General features: G+C 40.6%; 1 protein-coding gene across 1 annotated transcript in view; it reads left to right on the forward strand.

Annotated features, from left to right (window-relative positions):
• LOC126260178 (DNA polymerase eta) overlaps positions 1 to 23,155 on the forward strand; it is a 210,439-nt gene that overhangs the window by 68,315 nt on the left and 118,969 nt on the right. Inside the window, exon 3 of the mRNA XM_049957441.1 lies at positions 2,881 to 3,086. Coding sequence (XP_049813398.1) covers positions 2,881 to 3,086 — 206 coding nt within the window. The remainder of the gene's footprint in view (positions 1 to 2,880; positions 3,087 to 23,155) is intronic.

Here is a 23,155-nt window from a genome sequence, read left to right on the forward strand (position 1 = left end):
ATTACAAGTACTTCTATGGCTTACTGATAAAATTGTGACAGTCGAAGTGTTTTTATTCTGAACACCATTTGACTTCTCTTGCTTTGAATTGACTGGCGACTGTATGCTTGGTGTAGCAAAGAAACTTGAAACACTTAAGAAAGGCAAGACTTCTAGTCCGGATTTTATACCAATCAGGTTCCTTTCAGAGTATATTGATAAAATAGCTCCATACTTAGCAATTATCTACAACTGTTCACTCATTGAAAGATCTATATACAGAGACTGGAAAGTTGCACAAATCACACAAATACCACAGAAAAGAAATGGGAGTAACCTGCTGAATTATGGGCCCAAATCACCAATATGCAGTAGGATTTTGGAACATATACTGTGCTCAAACATTGTGAATCACCTCGAAGAAAATGATTTATTGTCAAATAGCCAACAGAGATTCAGAAAATATCAGTCTTGTGAAACACAACTGGCTCTTTATTCTCACGAAGTAATGACTGCTATCAGCAGCCGTCAAATTGATTCCATATTTCTAGATTCTCGGAAGGCTTTTGACACCATTCCTCATACCGATTTGTAATGAAATTGTGTACCTAAGGAGTATTGCCTCAGTTGAGTGACTGGATTTGTGATTTGCTGTCAGAAAGGTCACAGTTTGTAATTACTGATGGAAAGATGGAGTAAAACAGAAGTAATATCTGGTGTTCCTCAAAGAAGTCTTATTGGCCCTCTGGTGTTCCTGATCTTCATAAATGATTTAGGATACAATCTGAGCAGTCCTCTTAGATTGTTCGCAGATAATGCAGTCATTTACCATCGTGTAAAGTGATAAAATGTTCAAACCAGATTGCAAAATTATTTAGACAAAATATCTGTATGGTGCAAAGAGTGGCAATTGACTCTAAACAATTAAAAGTGTGAAGTCATCTACATGAATACTAAAAGGAGTAGCTAAATTTCAGTTAAATAATAAATCATACAAATCTAAAGACTGTAAATTCAACTAAGTACTTAGGGATTGCAATTATGAACAACTTAAAGTGGAAGGATCACATGGATAATGTTGTAACAAAAGTGAACTAAAGACTGTGATTTATTGGCAGAACACTTAGAAAATGCAACAGGTCTACTGAAGAGATTACACACACTACACTTACCAATCCTCTTCTAGAGTAGTGCTGTACAGTATGGGATCCACATCAAATAGGATTGACAGAAGACATCGGAAAAGATCAAAGAAGAACAGCTTGTTTTATATTATTGCAAAATAGGTGAGAGAGTGCCAAGGATTAGGGTGACAATAATTGAAATAAAGATGTTTTTCGTGGTGACAGGACCTTCTTATGAAATTTCAATCCCCAACTTTCTCCTCAGAGTGTGAAAATATTTTGTTGGTGCCCACCTACATAGGGATAAATGATTATCGTATTAAAATAAGATAAATCAGAGCTCGTATGAAAAGATTTAAGTATTTGTTTTTCCTGCATGCTATTTGAGAATGGGATGTTAGAGAAGTGGCTTAAATATGTTTCGATGAACCCTCTGCCAGGCACTTAATTGTGAATTGCAGACTAACCTTGTAGATGTAGGCTATAAACTGCATGAAACAAATTGTGAAGATTCCAGTGAAAACGTTTGTTTCCAAGCAAGTCTATGATTTACTGCTCCTCTTCTTGCCTTACCTCCACAAGTTGTCAGAGTTGAAGCTTCAGAGACTGAAGGCTGTATTTGTATTCATCACAGTTGTAATGAACCAGAACTATTTTACTTTAATGGGATCTAACATTGATTTTACAGTATTTATGTTGAAAAACTTGTCTCATTTTTACAGCACTGTTGGCTGTTTTGAAGAATTTGTGATATGCATAATACACAAGATTGAACATTATTCTGAAATTTGAAGATTCTATCAAGTAGAGCACCACATACGTACTTCAGTATTTCGTCTGCATGGATATTTGCACTAAAAGGTGGTGACATGCAGAGACTCATACACAAACATCTTAATCATTTACATTGCACCTGCTCATCAGAAAATAATGCAGCAAAGCTGTTGTATTTAATATAAAATCTGTAGTCAGTCTGGTCAGAATGCTCGAAATGCTTACTGTTATCTTCTAATGTATAACATATCATTTTTTGTGTGATGCCCTGTTTGTTGTGTACAGGGTTTGATTAACTTCTGGTGAACACACAGATGAAGTACCTGTGGTGTACAGAAAGTAAAGACTATTCAGTATTTGTAAAGTTTTGCACCTTGAGCTTGATTGCATTCACTTCATCACATAAATCAGATAACTATAGTTGTAATCTTGCATTCCTGTTTTTATTACTTGTCATAAACTTTTGTTGTTGATTGTATAACACCTTTTACATTTTTGTAAATACTGTTTTGTGCCTTCAAAAATTTAAAATAGGCTTTAACAATAATAACTTTAAGTACTTTTTTACTATAAATCAAGTAAGGGTAGATGAGAGGTTATTCAGTACTAAAAGTTTCAGTAATGGTATCGTTTTTATAGCATGAAACACGTCTATAATTGAAACTGGAATACAGTTGAAATGTGCAAAATCAATATAATGCAAATAATTTCAGTACAGAATGTGATTCCCATGTGCAGCAATAAAGTGTATTAAAGGGTTTTTCTATGGGTAGAGTAGGAAATCAATTACAGTGTTCTTTGGGTGGTGCTGTCAGTATTGCAGGGATCATGGGAGGAGAATTGCAAGCAGCAATATGCCTCCAGTGAATGTAGAGGAATTGAAGATCTTGATAAATTAGTACTTTAATCATCCCTTGATTAGGCTTTTTCATAATTGTCGGCTAGCCAAACCACAACTGTGTTTGGTTAGCAGCAACTGATGTCACTCTCTTATGCTGTGCAGATATCGCGATGCAGGGCGGGAAGTAGCTGCAGTATTTTGCCAGTTCACTGATTGTGTGGAAAGAGCAAGTGTTGATGAGGCTTATTTGGACATCACCAAAGCTGTTGAAGAAAGAATGTGTTTACTGGGAAAAGGGAAAGTTACACCAAAACAGTTACCAAATACATTTGTTGTTGGTTTTTCTAATGTAGATTCAAATGATGAAGGTGAGTTACTTTAAATTTCCATTATTCCTTTTCATCTCTTTCATGTTGTTTGTCTCATGTGATTGACTATAAAATAATAGATTGTATGTAATTCAGAAAATTACTGTAAAGTTTTGTGTGTATTGCAAAAACAGTAGCATAATGTTGAATAGTTTGTATTATTTGTCCCATTCAGGACTGATACTTGTATTTTTCTTAGTATGAGATAAAAACTATATGTGTAAATGAAGCTTTAGGTACTTACCTTTGCCTAAGTTATGAAATAAATATACATCTCAGTGTAACAATGCTGTAGCACTTTTGCACTTGTTCCTGCAGTATTTCTGGCCTTTGTATCTGTGGCATCATAATGGTGATAACTGCTCTTACTTCTAATGTGATACAAACTGATCGTTTTAATATCCGTTTCAACTTAAGCGAAACTAGGACTTCAATATATGCCCGAAATCAGCAACACTAGCTCACATCAGTGTATTAAATATCACATCTCTCTTCACATAAAATTACTTTAAACAAATATGAACAACTACTTTTCAAAATAAAGCTCAACTTACAAAGAGTATGACCACAACAATTACAGTAATTTGTATGTGCTAATAAACACACTCTTTACATCACAGATGTAACAGTAAAATGGGAGAGCAATTGTCTCAGCACTGTTGCTATAATACAATCATATCGAAACATTTTACCAAATTTTTTTACAAAATTAATGTTTCTTTTAAACACAATAACAAGATTCTTTTTTTCTTTAATACATTTGTGTATTACAATATTTAAAAATTAAACAGTTACTTCTTCTCCATTGATATTTAAGTTTGGTCAATAGTCTAATGTTACTCAAAGTATTTCGACTACTACACTTAGTGCAGCACTGTTGTCGTGTCATGTTGTATTGTGACAGTAGGTAGCTCCGCCTTTTGTTTCATCTCTGTAGGCTGTTGTCCCGTCTGCTTTCACATAATTTCTATCATTTCGAGCATGAGACATCAGAAGGAAAAAAACAGCAAAACCACTTAGTACTGGATAGGTTATCCTATGTTTCTTGTTGCTCCATGTTCTGCAGATATTTTTTGGAAAGTGGTACTGGATGTTGCAGAAAGAGGGAAAAAAAGAACTTTTTGCAATCCACTAGAAAAACAAAAATGTATGACAGATAGCAATATTATTCTCAAATGCTCATTGCTTCTCCTTGAAAATCCTTCTTAACCTGACAGTAATTTCGGGTGCAGAATATGGGTTTTCAGTGGTGTACTTCAGGTGCTGTCTGCACTTGGTAAGGTTTCACCATGTTGAATTTGCCAATTGCCTGTATAAATCTTGCTGATGAATAGTCACCTTTAGAAATTTTTCTGCTGATCCAGCTACTCCATCCCACCACTATGTACAAACTTCCTTTTCTTTTGGACTTTAATATTTGTTGGGTGATGCTGAAATGTTAGATTATGACAACTACTTTGAGCTACTAAATAAACTCCGAACTCTCATTTGCACTTCTCTGTAGTTAAAGTCTTCAAGTCTCACAATGATAGATCCCAATGATTTTTAACTCAAAATAGTTTAACCAAACATTAACACATTCTGATACCTTATAAATAATTACTATTAAAAACAGTCTTGATCACGATTTATTTAACAAGGTGACCGGTTTCAACCACTACTGTGGTCATCTTCAGACCTATAAGTTGTATACAAAGCTCTAATTAGAGGGCTACATACATTAAACAAAATACATAAAGTTATAAAGCTATAAAACGTTGAATTACCATTGAGTAGGAACCTCTTTCTGTTGAAGAATCACTACTGGAGAAACCAGTGCACGTCTTACTATATATAATGGAGGCTCCACCCACTTCTGACTGCATGATGTCATTATTAACCAATGAGTTATAAGTCGAATTACAATTTAAAATTTCTTAGTTAAAAGAACATTGTCAAGAATTAGAAATAAATACACACACTAAACTTAGCTTATTAAACAGCTATTGTCAATTAAGAAGCGTTAAAAATATTTAAATATGTAGGAAAATGAACTTCGGTTTGGCAGTACATGGGTTGCCCTCTCAAGGCCTGTCGGTGAACCATTTGGAACCACTGGTTGCTATGGTGAAGTTAGATGCCGTTGCAAAGATGAAGCAGCATGCTTTTTTCACTGAAGTTATTGTAAGGTCGATAGTCGAACTAGTGGTTGCCAAACCGAAGTTCATTTTCCTACATATTTAAATATTTTTAATGCTTCTTAATTGACAATAGCTGTTTAATAAGCTAAGTTTAGTGTGTGTATTTATTTCTAATTCTTGACAATGTTCTTTTAACTAAGAAATTTTAAATTGTAATTCGACTTATAACTCATTGGTTAATAATGACATCATGCAGTCAGAAGTGGGTGGAGCCTCCATTATATATAGTAAGACGTGCACTGGTTTCTCCAGTAGTGATTCTTCAACAGAAAGAGGTTCCTACTCAATGGTAATTCAACGTTTTATAGCTTTATAACTTTATGTATTTTGTTTAATGTATGTAGCCCTCTAATTAGAGCTTTGTATACAACTTATAGGTCTGAAGATGACCACAGTAGTGGTTGAAACCACCTTGTTAAATAAATCGTGATCAAGACTGTTTTTAATAATAATTATTTATAAGACATTGATCACTGCTGTGCCCATAATGTATTCAAAAGTAACTGATACCTTATGTTTGACCCATGGGCCATACATCAGAGTTCCTTTTAATATGAGAGTTTGTTTTTCGGTCCCATTTACATTGATGGTGGCCGTCTTACTCCAAGCCATCTGTGACACCGCCAACTCGGAGTGCCAAAGCATACATATAGCATCGTAGAGAAAATGAATGCTGTGCATCACATGACTGCTTGCCGCTGCCCTTGTTGTTATGGCACATGCACCCTCTGTACAAACACAGACTGGGACGTACAGTTTCTGCTCCTTGCTTATACACTTTTAACAAATATTCACTGCATGTGATAAAATGCTCTGAGGGTCGTAGACTGTCTTGAGTCTTCAGTCAAGCAAATGTCACCTGACTCTTGACAAAATCCATTTTTTGTTTTGTATTGCACTACTCTGCTAACAGAGTAGCACCATTCCTCAAATACAGATTGACAGTTTATTATTTCTTCATAAACGTAGACGAATACAGACAAGCAGGACTGACAAATCTTGGTCTCACACCAGAAACAATTGAATTTCCCATTGACATTCCAGTCTTTTGTATACCTTGGGAGCTGGGCAGGCTACTTGCAATGACGTCACAAGCAGCTCAACTGCTCTCAGCGCTGCACCTACTTGAAAGGAATATCTCAGACAAGAATACAACTGCAGACTATGAAAACAAAACAATTCTAAAAATTATAAGAAGATAATTATCTCCTTAACAAGAAACAATCTAACTCTCAATTCATTCTGCTTGTTATTTATTTGAAGCCACCTAACATGGATATAAAATCAATTTATGTAAGGGAGGTTTTATACCCCTGCAACACCCTGTTACACTGCAAACTCTTAAACAGAAATAAATGGCCAACATAAACATGTCTTTAGTTTCAAATGATCTGTGGGCAATACCTGTGGATGTTAATTTAGGTGATTAACCGACTGAAACTATCTAGCTGGAGTAGATGCCATCACACTACAAAGTACAGCTGAGCATGAAGGTGCACTAAATTTGTCATATGTGTTCCACAGTTAGCTATAATGGTGTCTTACCTGGACAGTGAATAACCCGTGCCAGTTATCACACACTCACTCATTCACTTGATCTCTTTCTTTCATGAAAATTCCTACCAGCTTTCATCTTGATTGAATAGTGAACACTTCTGCACTTTGCCAGTTCTGCCTTAAGTTATTCTTTGGACTCACTGTGATCATTCACATGGCAAATCTCTGCTATATTACTGTATTGTCATTCTCTGAGGCTCACTTATCCAAAATCTTTGCACTCAAGGTGCTCCCTCAATCAGTCCTATTCAGCAATAGACCTTAGTTTACACTACAGCTGTTTCAAGCTTTCCACTAATAGAATTATATACACTATGTGATCAAAAGTATCTGGACACCTGGCTGAAAATGATTCACTAGTTCATGGCGCCCTCCATCGGTAATGCTGGAATTCAGTATGGTGTTGGCCCATCCTTAGCCTTGATGACAGCTTCCACTCCTGAAGGCATATGTTCAGTCAGGTACTGGACGGTTTCTTGGGGAATGGCAGCCCATTCTTCACGGAGTGCTGCACTGAGGAGAGGTATTGATGTTGGTCAGTGAGGCCTGGCACAAAGTGGACGTTCCAACTCATTCCAAAGGTGTTATGTAGCATTCAGGTCAGGACTCTTTGCAGGCCAGTCCATTACAGGAATGCCATTGTCGTGTAATCACTCCACCACAGGCCGTTCATTATGAACTGGTGCTCAATCGTGTTGAAAGATGCAGTCGCCATTCCCGAATTGTTCTTCAACAGTGGGAAGAAGGAGGCGCTAAAACATCAATGTAGACTTGTGCTGTGATAGTACCATGCAAAACCACAAGGGGTACAAGCCCCCTCGTTGAAAACATGACCATACCATAACACCACTGCCTCCGAATTTTACTGTTGGCACTACACATGCTGGCAGATGACGTTCACCGGGCATTTGCCATACCCACACCCTCCCATCGCATCGCCACATTGTGTACCATGATTCGTCACTCCACACAATGTATTTCAAATGTTTAACTGTCCAATGTTTACACTCCTTACACCACGCAAGGTGTTGTTTGGCATTTACCGGCGTGATGTGTGGCTTATGAGCAGCCGTTCGACCATAAAATCCAAGTTTTCTCACCTCCCACCTAACTGTCATAGTACTTGCAGTGAATCCTGATGCAGTTTGGAATTCCACATTACGACACTCTTCACTGTCGGTGGTCTCTGCCAGTCAACAGACGTGGTCAGCCTGTACACTTTTGTGCTGTATGTGTCCCCTTGCGTCTCCACTTCACTGTCACATTGGAAACAGTGGCACTAGGAATGTTTAGGAGTGTGGAAATCTCACATACAAACGTATGACACAAGTGACACCCGATCATCTGACCACGTTCGAAGTGCGTAAGTTCCGTGGAGCGCCCCATTCTGCTCTCTCACGATGTCTAATGACTACTGAGGTTGCTGATATGGAGAACATGGCCGTAGGTGGCAGCACAATGCACCTAATATGAAAAACGTATGTTTTTGGGGTTTCCAGATGCTTTCGATCACATAGTGTATCTCAGCTGAGCTTTGAGTCGTTTCCAACCTGAAAGTAGTGGGGAACCAAAGTGACTGGTTCCAACATTCAAGACTCAAATGACAAAGATGATCAGTGAGACTTTTATGAAAATGAAGTTAACCCTTCATCTTAGTCCTTATGGAGCTACATCAATATCTGGACCAAACCATGTTGGGCTGTTCCATAGTAGGAAACCAATGGAATTGCTATTTTTGCTGCATCCTGTTAAAGTCAACCTCCTGCTACTACATGTGCAAGGGTGATCCCTTTTTCAGGCTTGAGCTGTTGATGACTTCCACCATTATCATCAGGAAATTTCCGTAGGCCCTTAGGTACTTTATATACACTCCTGGAAATTGAAATAAGAACACCGTGAATTCATTGTCCCAGGAAGGGGAAACTTCATTGACACATTCCTGGGGTCAGATACATCACATGATCACACTGACAGAACCACAGGCACATAGACACAGGTAACAGAGCATGTACAATGTCGGCACTAGTGCAGTGTATATCCACCTTTCGCAGCAATGCAGGCTGCTATTCTCCCATGGAGACGATCGTAGAGATGCTGGATGTAGTCCTGTGGAACGGCTTGCCATGCCATTTCCACCTGGCGCCTCAGTTGGACCAGCGTTCGTGCTGGACGTGCAGACCGCGTGAGACGACGCTTCATCCAGTCCCAAACATGCTCAATGGGGGACAGATCCGGAGATCTTGCTGGCCAGGGTAGTTGACTTACACCTTCTAGAGCACGTTGGGTGGCACGGGATACATGCGGACGTGCATTGTCCTGTTGGAACAGCAAGTTCCCTTGCCGGTCTAGGAATGGTAGAACGATGACGGTTTGGATGTACCGTGCACTATTCAGTATCCCCTCGACGATCACCAGTGGTGTACGGCCAGTGTAGGAGATTGCTCCCCACACCATGATGCCGGGTGTTGGCCCTGTGTGCCTCGGTCGTATGCAGTCCTGATTGTGGCGCTCACCTGCACGGCGCCAAACACGCATACGACCATCATTGGCACCAAGGCAGAAGCGACTCTCATCGCTGAAGACGACACGTCTCCATTCGTCCCTCCATTCACGCCTGTCGCGACACCACTGGAGGCGGGCTGCACGATGTTGGGGCGTGAGCGGAAGACGGCCTAACGGTGTGCGGGACCGTAGCGCAGCTTCATGGAGACGGTTGCGAATGGTCCTTGCCGATACCCCAGGAGCAACAGTGTCCCTAATTTGCTGGGAAGTGGCGGTGCGGTCCCCTACGGCACTGCGTAGGATCCTACGGTCTTGGCGTGCATCCGTGCGTCGCTGCGGTCCGGTCCCAGGTCGACGGGCACGTGCACCTTCCGCCGACCACTGGCGACAACATCGATGTACTGTGGAGACCTCACGCCCCACGTGTTGAGCAATTCGGCGGTACGTCCACCCGGCCTCCCGCATGCCCACTATACGCCCTCGCTCAAAGTCCGTCAACTGCACATACGGTTCACGTCCACGCTGTCGCGGCATGCTACCAGTGTTAAAGACTGCGATGGAGCTCTGTATGCCACGGCAAACTGGCTGACACTGACGGCGGCGGTGCACAAATGCTGCGCAGCTAGCGCCATTCGACGGCCAACACCGCGGTTCCTGGTGTGTCCGCTGTGCCGTGCGTGTGATCATTGCTTGTACAGCCCTCTCGCAGTGTCCGGAGCAAGTATGGTGGGTCTGACACACCGGTGTCAATGTGTTCTTTTTTCCATTTCCAGGAGTGTAGTTTGTTGGATTATGTTATGGAGACATCACGAACCTATGAAGCTTTTATATGCTATCAGAGATTATGTCAATGTCTGTGACTGAAAAAAAGTGGTCATATACTGATTTCCTTAACTGGTGGATGACTCTGCTGATTTCTTTTCTGCCTTTCAGCATTAAATGCCCATTTCCATGCAGTACCAAAGGTGTAGCCAGTAGAGTGATTAAATTTTTTGTTACACATTCTGACCGCAACACTTCTGTGATGACAAAATCCTTGTACATGGGCTGTTATTCCCCTTTCATCAAACACAATCATACATTTGTTCATGTGGCTGTTTCCAGCAATAACAGATTTTCCTAAATGACAGTATTTACTGTGATGTTGGTGGTCTCTGTAGTATTCTGAAATCATAGGTAATGATGGACCAAAGTAACAGCTACTTCATTCACAAGATATGTTTTAAATTCCAGGAACACCAATATCAAAGTTGTCTTTTATGAGGCACAAATCTCTCTAATTTTCTTGGGTGCCCACTAATAATATTGTCTTTTCAAGACGACTTATTGTATTTGTTGTAACTCTGAAGAAATAAAGTAGTGCTATTCTCTGATAACTATTGATAGTTGAGTCTCTGTGTTCTTGTTTCTTAGAGATGATTAACTTAATACAGTGGAACTTCGATTTTACATTATCTAATTTTACATTTTTCGTGATTCTGTACAATAAATTTGTAGCCCCTGTGGAAAACCCATAAGATCAATGCTAAAAATTCCCTGCTTTTAAGTTTCTTCCTAATGAGATTTACTCGATTCTATATTCTTTCTTTGCTTCTCACTGGACTTCATCCCATTTTCTTCACATTCACATTTGAAGTGACTAAACAAGTTATAAGTGGAAAAAAAGAAAGAAAGAAACAGCTTGCTCTGTGGGTGATGCCAGAGTTAAGGGAATGTTTTAGGTCGTTGTAGAGAGGGAAGATGTGAGGCAGGAAATGCTGACATAATCCACTATCGTTATTGCCAACACAATTTGCAACTCTTAACTTTACCGTGGGTCAAGTACAGGACACTACTTTTTGCAGGAACTGATGTAATTATAATGTGGTGGCACTGTGAAGGTCACCAGAAACGAGGCCATCAATTTGTCGATCGTTATAGCATCAAGTTGACTTTTATGAATAAATTAGTGACAGGAGAATCTCAGTTGCAACAAGAACTCTTTAGAGGAATATATTTGTGGTTGCACAATGTGTCAAATATTTGTGACAAGGAAGAATATGAATGTCACTGCACACAGTTTCACTTACAGTGATTTAACCTGTTCTCCTAGGTTCCTGCCTAACCACACACTAAGAAATCGCCACACGTTCTGAAATAAACAGGCAGATATTTATTTCATACTTTGTTCTCTGACTAGACAGAAGTGTTTAACAACATGGAATATAGTAGAACATATTGCATTACGATCATAACGAATGTGACAACACTAAGTTGAAAAAAAGTATTGGCATGCAGCGAGCTGCAAACCTATAATCTCTAAGTCAGCTATCCATGATGTTTTCCGTTATGCTACAGGTTTCTCGTCTGTATTTAGTATTGTGCATTAGTTATCATAAACTCTCTTGAAGCCTTACATCATGATTCTTTTTAATTGACACTTAATGATAAATGTGACATGTTTGTGATACTCGTTCAGTGCACTGTTGCCTTGAAACGATATACTGCACACATACATCACACACTACATAGGAAATGAGTAATCGAAATGCACACAGTTCACACAGGGGTTGTTGACTAGGGCTCGGAAAAGTCAATAGTCGAAAGTCCACTAGTGATGCCGAAACTGCAGAAAGTAGTGTGAAGCTGTGTCCACACTGCCACTGGAAACATATTTCTGTAGGAAATACTATTTCCTACAGTGTATCACATCTGTTTTCGCCTTTGTTTCTTGTCTCTGTTTCCATCCACCCTGGCAATGAACATTTCTGAGTGTACTCATGTTGGCTGCAATGCTGTTTATTCCATTGTTTCTGCCACATCATGTCTAGAGATGAGGAAACTGTAATATGTGCTGCTGCATTATTAATACTCGAAGGGTCATGCAAACCCTGTGTCCTGTGACCTGAAGGCCATAAGCATCTCTCAGGGTTTCGTAGGGTTACTGAATAAGGTTGCATTTATCAAAAATTTTGTAATTGGTTTTAAAGGTACAATATCATTTTGATAGAGAGTTTGTGTAGTAGTTGATAATGGTCATTAAAATTGGATTAGTTGTAAGAAATCTATCTTTTTGTTTGCATACAGTCATCGTGTCTGGTGAGTGAAAACATACTATACAATAACTGGTGGGAAAAACTAGCTATGTATGAGAACTGGATATGGAAGACAACTTTAGTTTCCGTAATTTCACTTGGATATCATCTAGCAATTTTGAATATCTGCTATATATGGTATCACCATTTCTTTAAAAAAAAGATAGAAATTTCAGGAAAGCAGTTACAACCAGACATGTTGTTAGTATTAGTTTTCTGTCAACAGGAGATTCATTTCTTTGTTTGGATGATTTGAGAAAGGGTTCTGATACATGAAACCGACCATCAATTAAACAAAAGTAACTGAATTTTGCAACTTTTTCTGTTTTCTACATAAAAATGATTAACTCAAGTCGCTGTCCTGTTATTAATCCAGCATGCTGGAAATCCAAAAAGGTGAGTTTTATAGCTGCTCGTTTCCGTCGTAGAAATTAACGCTGTCCTGTAAAATACCTGCCTCACCAACCATTCGGAACTCATCACATATTCAGAAATAAACACCCAAACATTTATTTCATTCTTCAGTCTCTAATCAGACGTAAATGCATCATTTATTGCAGAACATACTTGTATTACACTTTTGGATTTTTTCCTTTACTTTTACTGTGAAAAGTGGAAGAGTTGTAAGCTCAATGATTGATGACGGTGTTGGCAGTGTTCGCACTCACCCTCCTTCCAAATACTTTCATTACATTCATAACAAAAGACTGAGACTGTGTCGACAATGCTGCGATAGAAAAAAATATATATTAGCATGCAGTGGAACACAAACTTACATCCATTCGTATCGTAAACCACGAAACTATCAGTTATGTCATGGCTTGCTCATTCGGCTACTGTCTTGTCTCAATGATCACATTTCTTCAAGCCTTATATCATTGCTGCATTATTAACCACATTTAATAAACATTGGTGCTGTGTTTGTGATAGATTTTCATTGCGTCATTGCTTTGAAATGGCATACTGAGGCACATACACTGCAAAACAAATAAATAATCGAAATTCACACAGTGGTCGTTTGTACGCGCTCGCAAAAGTCGATAGTCGGAAGGCCACTAGTTACGCCACGACTGCAAAAAGTAGTGCGACAGTTGAACATAGAACATTTCAACATTAAACGTCATTAGATATATGACACTTCTTACGAGGACACAGAGAAATTTTGTTGAAAAACTCCGATTTTGCCTTACTTCCTTAAAAACCGTCGAATTCGCGTTACCTCCTTCAAAACAACTGAATTCGCTTTATTTCCTTAAAAACCACCAAATTCGCGTTATTCGTCATGCTATCGTTTAAACGAATTTTTCCTGTCCATTCTCATGGAATCACCCGAAATTGCTTACCATGAAATTACCTATCTGCACCTGCAATCCCCCTTTCCTCAATGACCTCCATCTGTTCAAATTCCTCCAGTCGATGGCCGTCACCGACTTAGCCCTGCAAAACCATGTAACTCAGGCCCAAGCCTTCTTGCAGTACCTCCTCTCTGCCCATAAAATTCTCCTGCTCTTCGATCCCAAATTCCTGTATCCAGTCTCTGATGCTGACCCTCTTGCCCTCCAGGAACTAGAGCTGCTTGCACAATGCCACCTCAAAAATCTTTTCAAGCTGGTCACCACCAACTCATGCCTTGGACTATCACTGTTCACCACCTCTACAACCGCTTCCAAACCTCACCCGTATCCCCTCACAGCCAACATACCCTGCCTTGCAGACCTAGTACATACCGCATCCTCAGAAATTTCCTCCCACCACCACACAGAATCCAGACCCTAAACAGAACCGAAACAGTCATGAACCTTTTCTCCAAAAGCTTTAGTCCCATAGAAGTAGGAGCCCTTTCCAAAATCCTTACCTTTTGCCACACTCCCAAATTCTATCATGCTTGGCTTGAGACCTTGTTTCCTTTCCCCAGTCCCTACAGTGGAAATACTTTTCCGCCATCCACCCTACCAATTAAATTCAACCCAAAGCCAATGTTGAATCCTGCGTGACTCATTTCACTTATCCATCAAACCATGATCCATCCCCACTCACACCCCTATTAACATTCCAGAATTGCTTAACTTCAAACCTTGCCTCACCGCCATTCTCAAAATCCCTCAAAGTAGAAGTAGAAGCTAATCCTACTTGCTGGCAAAGGCTCCACCATTGTGGTTTTGAAGCGCAGGATTTACCTGGCGGAAAGACTCTGTCAGCTGTCAGATTAATCCACCTACAAACCCTGCCCCAGTGATCCCATTTCAGAAAATACAAGATCTCTTGTCTTTCCTCAAATCCTTGGCCCCATTCCAGAACCTCTTCCCTGAGTGTCTCGCTCCTCACCCCCTACCTCTCCCTGCTCTTCTACCTTTTACATGCTTCCTAAGGTCTATAAACCCAATCACCCAGGGATCCCCTTTGTTGGCAGTTACCGTACCCCTGCTGAGAGAATACCTGCTCTTGTTGACCAGTCTATTAACCATAACCTACCTCCTATATAAAAGACACCAGCGATTTCCTCCATCAACTCTCCACAATTTGTGTTACTTTACAGCATGACACCCTGTTCATCACTATTGATACTACCTCCCTTGATGTTAATAGCGCTAATACCTGTGGCTTTGCTGCTATCAAACACTTATCTTTCCTAATGCCCGACTGACTTCAAATCTACAACCTCCATCCTGGTCACCATGACCAAGTATATACTCACCCACAATTACTTCACCTTTGAAGGCATCACCTACAAACAAACTTGTGGTATAGCAATGGGCACCCACTTGGCACTATCCTACATCAATACATTCATGTGTTATGTAGAGGAATACTTCCTATCCACACTGAATCTCAAACTTCTCATCTGGTTCAGATACATTGGTGATATCTTCGTGATCTGGACCTTGGGTAAGGACACACTGTCCACATTCCCCCAGAGCCATCTACCCCGTTTGCTTCGCCTGGTCCTCCTCAACCCAACAAGCCCACTTCCTCGATGTTGACTTCCACTTCAACGATGGCTACATCAGTACCTCCAACAATATCAAACCTACCAACGACCAGCAATACCTCCACTCTGACAGCTGCTACCTATTCCCTGTCAAAAAGTCCCTTCCACGCAGCCTAGCCACCCAAGGCTGTTGCATCTGTAGTGACAAGCAGTCCCTCTCCAAATGTTCCAAGGGTCTCACTGAGGCCTTCACAGAGTGAAAATACCCTCCCGACCTTGTACAGGAACAGATCTTTCATGTCTTGTCTCTCCAGTCACCTATCACCATCCCATATCTCACTACCTGGACACAAAGGAGCACTGCCTTGTAACTCAGTACCACATGGGATTGCAGCAGCTGAATCACACACTCCTCTCTGGTTTTGACTACCTCTTGTCTTGCCCTGAAATGAGGAATTTCCTGCTCATAATCCTTCACAACCCTCCCACAGTGGTATTCTGCCACCCACCATACCTATGCAATATTCATGTCCATTCCTACTCCATCCTTGCTCTGATCCTGTTGCCTCATGGTGCATATCCCTGCAATAGACCTGGGTGCAAGAGATGTCCGACACTTCCTCACACCACATCCTATTCCAGTTAGTCATGAGCATCACTTATAACCCATCAAAGGCAGGACTACACTGCCCAACACAATGTACTTCTCTTCAATGACTGCTACACATCTTGTGCCATCCCATAATGCCCCTCGCCTCAACCTTTGCTAGTCCCCTTACCTGTTTCCAACTCTTGCACAACACAGCCTTCTGTTCCATCAATGCATCCACTAGCCCCCTCCCCCCTCCCCCCCTCCCCACACTCACAACCTCCTGAACACACGTAGCTACCCTACCTTGTCTCCTCAATGCCCTTGCATGCTCCCAAAAGCAGTATTACACCCTCCTCCACTCCTACCCTGTTATCACTCACCATCATCACCCCATCTCCTCCTTACCCCCACCACCCAGATTGCTTCTCCCTTGAGACACAGTTTCTCGTAGTCTGGCCTCAGTGCCCACGGAAAGTGGTCTCGTGTGTGTGTGTGTGTGTGTGTGTGTGTGTGTGTTTTCTGTGACAGAAGACAACCTTTTGGCTGAAAGCTCACATGTATAGCAGTCATTTTGGTGTGCCTGTCTGCGACTCAACATCTCCTCTGTATGGGTGGTAGAAATATATGCTTTTCATATTCCATCCTGGATTTTTCAGTGGATTTTGATTAAATAGAACATTTAAAAATGGCAATTTTCTTGCTCTTTCTATCACAGTGATATTGGGGTATGTCATCAATGGAAAGGTAAAGAGCATAAAGGTGTTGTCAGCATAGCAAAAGAAACAAGATGGATGAAGAGGAGTTTATTTTCACTTGTGTTCTTTGAAGTGTTCAATCATATGTATGACAAAACAGGGACATGGTCTTCTAGTAATTTCAATGTTTCTTCTACTGCCACTTTTGTAAATAGAGAGACCACATCCATGCTGACCATAATTTCATCAGAATTGATTCGGATTTGCTTAATTATGTCAGCAAACATTTGAGTGTTTTTAATATGATGTTCACGGTAGCCAACAGTTGGCTTAAGTAACTTGGTTAGATATTTTGCTAGTTTGTGGGCTGGAGACTCTATAGCATCAACAGTAGGCCACAGTGGAATGCGTTCTTTGTGGATTTCAGGCTAAACATGTAGCCTTTGTGGCCAAGGAGTTTGTATCCTCAGATTCTTTATCTTATTATTTGGTAGGACAGAATTCTTCAGTAGTTCTGCCTTTTTCTGTTAAGTGATAAAGCAGGATCACATTTCATAGTTTTGTATGTAATATCTTTATCATGATAAGCTGTGGTATGAAGGATGATTATGGCATTCCCCTTTCAGTGGGAAGCACAATGTGATCTTCATCTCTGCACAAAGCATAGTGCCCTTTCCTTTCTGTTCTTCTAATATCTGACTTTAGGAAGCTTGGTTATTGCTGATATGGACTGGCAGTGAGCCTACCTCATTGGCAGCGTTCTGTGAGAGATGCCGTACCGCCTCTGTTCAGTGCCAAGATTGTTCCTTCATAAAGATTCTTGTTTGACAAACTGATCACTGAGTATGCTATCTTGCTGGGTAACATTCATTCTTCTTCCCGCACTAGGTTCTCAAATTTAATTGTTTGTTTCTCCATAGTTTTGCTGAGATCAGCTGTTTTTTGGTCTGCTGTGGTCATATCATTTCATTCCCAGTTGAAAGGTCAGACGGCTGTAGATAGAAAGAGATAGCAGTTATATAAATTGTGGGTATTGACATACAATTTGCATTGTGTGTGCAGTATTCGCTCCTTAACAATTGCTAGTCTAGTATTCTTAAAATCTTTTTTACTCCAGCAGATCGTAACAATGCTCTCGACCACAGCAAACTTAAGCACCACTGCAGCATCTCTACAACACTGCAGAAACTCTCAAATGTTCTTGGATATAATAAAACAAATCAGAGCACCTCAATAGATATTTTACTACTGTAGTAAATGAATTAAGATTAAAAATTAAACAGTCAAACTCATCAGCAACTAGTATATTTGCTGATCAGCTTTCTAGAGGGCATGAACTCCATTGGGATCTTGTCACACCCATAGATTTAGTGAATGCTGTTTGAACATTTTCTAACTCAAATAGTATGGACTGCTACTGACTATCTAACTACGCAATAAAAAGGACAATACACCTAATATGCAAACTGATTGCTTTTATTATAATAAATTCCTGGAGTTGGAGTTTTCCCTGTCCAGCTCAAAATTTCAAAAGTTATGCCTGTATACAAAAAGGGGGAAAAGCATCTCCCTAAGCACTTAAGAACAGTATGTATTGTTACAGTCTTTTCCAAAATATTTGAAGCAATTTTTCACGTACAGCTTCATAACTACGTTATATGGACAACATGGTTCTTAATAAAGAAAAAATACCACTTCTGCAGGCCTTGAAATTGTTGATCAGACAGCAACTACAATTGAAAATAAAAATATGGTCTTATTTGATCTATGAAATTTGAGTAAGGCATTTGACTGTATCCCCTTTGACATCTTACCGGCCAAACTACAGTATAATGAATGAATAATACAGTATTAGAAATAATAATTAATTCATATCAAATAACAGGAGACAGTTTGTGTCAGTTCAAAGTAAGCATCCAAACATCGAGAAAGTCATGTCTGGAAGGCCTCATAGCCCTGTCCTTCGACCATTCTTCTACATTGTTGCAATAAATGAGTTGCCACGTTATGTTGGGATTTAGTCAGTTATCTGTTATATAGACGATACAACATTAATCACCGCAGATGACCTTGCTGCATGGCTGATAGAGGACTCATGGGAGCTGTACGGGATGACAGTGGAGTGGAGTAGAGTAGAGCGGAGCAGAGTGTTGGTGGTGAGGAGGCAGAGGAGGTAGTTGGTGCGGCACTTAGAGTGTGTGTGTGTGTGTGTGTGTGTGTGAGAGAGAGAGAGAGAGAGAGAGAGAGAGAGAGAGAGAGGAGAGGTGTTGAAATATTAACAATATCAGGTATGTGGAATAAAATGTCTTCAGTGAACTGAATAATATCATTGGGAAGCAAATGGTCAAGTAGAATTTTACCTACAAAGGAGTAAAGGTGTTCTTTAATTGGGGACACAAAGATCAGCATAAATAAATTTAACACAATTTTTGTGACAGAAAAATTCCCACATTTACACCTAAACAGATGCACACAGCATACGCAACAAAATAGACCAAGTCCATCATGCTGACATACACAATAAGATGAAATAATTAGATGACATTCAGTGCATTATTTTAAGAATTTCAGTCTCAGTAAACAATCAGTTAGAATAAATGCAATTAGAGTGAGAACCATTGCAAGATTAGGTTATATCCACTATGAGATTGATTTTGAAGGCAAATAGCTCAAGAGATGTATTTATCAAATTTTCACCCACGCAGAAGGAAGTGTTCAGGAAAATCCTAACAAGCCACATCGCATGAGGACAAACCATGTTGATGTCATTTCGATGGGAATAATCTTTTATCAACTACAATGTCAATGACTGGTTTGTCTGTCTGTGACTTTGGAGCTTTGTTTTGTGTTTTTCAAACAGTAGAAAGTCCAGGATGGAATGTAACAATATTATGAAAAAGGAAAGTTGCCACTCACCATAAAGCGTAGATACTGAGTCACAACAAGAAGACTGTCACAAATAAAGCTTTTGGCCCATAATGCCTTTGTCAAAAACAGATGACGGACACATATACTCATACAAATGCAACTCACACGCACATGACTGCAATCTCAGGCAACTGTAGCCACACTGCGACCAGCAGCACCAGTGCATGATGGGAGTGGCATCATGCAAACGGCCCGGGACAACCAGGAGATCCGGGAAAAACCCAGGAATTTTTTCGTCTGGGAGAAAACTGGGAAAAACCTGGGAATTTTTCATTGTTTTAGTTTCCATTTACATTTTTGTAACTTTGACTGGTAACAACCAATACTCTAACAAAGGATATTACTTTATCTCGCTACTGGAGAGTAATACTGTAGCAATAAAACATGAACGGTGGGAGGGGGGGGGGGGGGGGCGAAAATAAAACTTAAGTTGCAAAAGATATGCACCATATGTAACAACAAAACACAGTGCTCATACAAGCAACAGAAAAAGTGTCAAAGGCTTTAGGAGGACTATGCAATGCTTCATAACAACACATTGTCTTCGATGAGCATGATGTCATAACAGCTTACAATAGTCATACAATGTAGGCTTTCACGGCCAGCGTTTTCTTTGGTTGAAACTTCCGGGCTGAGAGGCTGTGGTCGATGTATAAAATTTCCACCTGACGTTTCGTCTCCATCTGCGGGAGACATCTTCTGAGGTCGTCCGGCCGGACGACCTCAGAAAATATCTCCCGCAGATGGAGACGAAGCGTCAGGTGGAAATTTTATACATTGACCATAGCCTATCAGCCCGGAAATTTCAACTGAAGAGCTTACATTAGATTCATTTGAGCAGTTGCAAGTGCGCTCATGTGCATGCGCAGTTGAGTCACATATGAGTAGTACCTTCTCCCACTTCTGGCTACAGAAATGTGGCAGTTAACTGTATAAGCAATAGCAGCAAGCAGCCAGATGCTACCTGGAAAAGTTTTACTGGCGTGCCTAAGCTGCCAGACTCACGCATGTGCAACAGGCCTGGATCTAGGGGGCGGGGAGGGGGGGGGGGGCAGGTTATTTGCCATGGGCAGCAATTTCAAGGGGGAGGGGGGGGGATGCCAAATTCAAATTCTTGATGAAAAAGACCTTGTTTCACAAAGCACCTAGCATCCAGTGCATGCTGGTTTTTCGATTATTCATATGATTTTGGAACGCAGTTTTTGAACAAATTCTAAGTTGATTTTTGAATGAATCATAAGTTGATTTTTGAATGTGAGCATAGTGTATGTGATGTCTATGCTAGGGGAATCCCCATCACATCTAGAAATAAACTTTCCTGCAGACAAAGGGGGACAGGGCAATACGAGCTGAGCAGAATAAAGCCAAATGGGTGTTTGCAAAAGATTAGCTTTGTTATAATTACTAGTGAAATCCATAGATTCAGACTACCAAAGTGGAAATAAACAACTAACAAGAATAACAGGTAAGAAAGATTACATGTTTTATTCTCAGTATATCCAAGAAAATGAAATTTTGACAGACACTAGTAAGGGCCAGTTTTACAGTCCCCAGCTAGCAGCTGCTAAAGTTCTATTTTGGGAGTTGAATGGAAAACGCGTTGTACAAACACTTAATAATGCCTAACCGGAGAATAAACCCAGGATAACTAAACCGGTGATTGTGGCAAGGTTAATGAAGTTAAGAGGAGAATAAGTTTTGTCGCTGACAGGAATAGTTACAGCGTTATGTAAGAATATCGCGATTCCAAATTTATATAAAAATTTCATACTACTACTTTTCAATCTCATGGTTCAGAAGCTATGGTGTATGAATGAAATGTGAATCTATTTCCTAACACAAAACTTTTTGCTTTTAGTGGGGCTAATAGGCATTTGATATTGGTACTTCATGAACTTTATTCTGTCGTGTGACAAAAAAATGACCATTTGTGCCAAAGCAGTCTCGTTTATTTGGTGTATGTTATGATTGCTGCAATATTAGGCAGGCCTATTTCATTTTATCTAGTAGACAGTGACAAAATACATGTCATCAGATCAAGAAACCACATCAGTCTTGGGTACTATTTGTATTAACAGCTTTTTCAATATTAGACAACAGTATTTTGTTTATTCATGTAGCAAAACATTTGACAAACTTTGATGAGGCAATAGATTCTTTCCCCAAAAGGAAAGTATGCCATGTAAAGCTGTAGCATGATTAGAGAGGAAAAAAATACTAGAACTTAAGGATTGAAGAAATGTGTACTGTCTTGCTTGTCTCTTCACTTTAATGGTTTTATGTATCCTATAATAAATTTTATGTCACACAAAAGAGCAGGTTATCAGCTGATAGGCAATAAAGAGTGCAAATTTTGTGAAGAGTTCTTGTTCTCCCAGTTACAAATAATTCCATCCAGTATTAATTGTGAGGGTTTTTTTAAAAAAAGAAGAGAAGGATGTCAAACCGACCGACTCAGGAGAGGCACCACAGGACATTTTAATTTCCTCTGTCCTAAATATAGTTTGATGACACTTATTACAAAATATTACACATTTGAATTCCACAGAGCAAAATACAGTGATGTGGAATAGAAAAATGCTGTCTGAAGAGGTGTGACACTGTACTTTGGCACACTTAAGACCAAATAGCCTGTCTTATACACTCCTGGAAATTGAAATAAGAACACCGTGAATTCATTGTCCCAGGAAGGGGAAACTTTATTGACACATTCCTGGGGTCAGATACATCACATGATCACACTGACAGAACCACAGGCACATAGACACAGGCAACAGAGCATGCACAATGTCGGCACTAGTACAGTGTATATCCACCTTTCGCAGCAATGCAGGCTGCTATTCTCCCATGGAGACGATCGTAGAGATGCTGGATGTAGTCCTGTGGAACGGCTTGCCATGCCATTTCCACCTGGCGCCTCAGTTGGACCAGCGTTCGTGCTGGACGTGCAGACCGCGTGAGACGACGCTTCATCCAGTCCCAAACATGCTCAATGGGGGACAGATCCGGAGATCTTGCTGGCCAGGGTAGTTGACTTACACCTTCTAGAGCACGTTGGGTGGCACGGGATACATGCGGACGTGCATTGTCCTGTTGGAACAGCAAGTTCCCTTGCCGGTCTAGGAATGGTAGAACGATGGGTTCGATGACGGTTTGGATGTACCGTGCACTATTCAGTGTCCCCTCAACGATCACCAGTGGTGTACGGCCAGTGTAGGAGATCGCTCCCCACACCATGATGCCTGGTGTTGGCCCTGTGTGCCTCGGTCGTATGCAGTCCTGATTGTGGCTCTCACCTGCACGGCGCCAAACACACATACGACCATCATTGGCACCAAGGCAGAAGCGACTCTCATTGCTGAAGACGACACGTCTCCATTCGTCCCTCCATTCACGCCTGTCGCGACACCACTGGAGGCGGGCTGCACGATGTTGGGGCGTGAGCGGAAGACGGCCTAACGGTGTGCGGGACCGTAGCCCAGCTTCATGGAGACGGTTGCGAATGGTCCTCGCCGATACCCCAGGAGCAACAGTGTCCCTAATTTGCTGGGAAGTGGCGGTGCGGTCCCCTACGGCACTGCGTAGGATCCTACGGTCTTGGCGTGCATCCGT

The sequence above is a fragment of the Schistocerca nitens genome, chromosome 5, assembly GCF_023898315.1.
Source record: "Schistocerca nitens isolate TAMUIC-IGC-003100 chromosome 5, iqSchNite1.1, whole genome shotgun sequence".
Lineage (NCBI taxonomy): Eukaryota > Metazoa > Arthropoda > Insecta > Orthoptera > Acrididae > Schistocerca > Schistocerca nitens.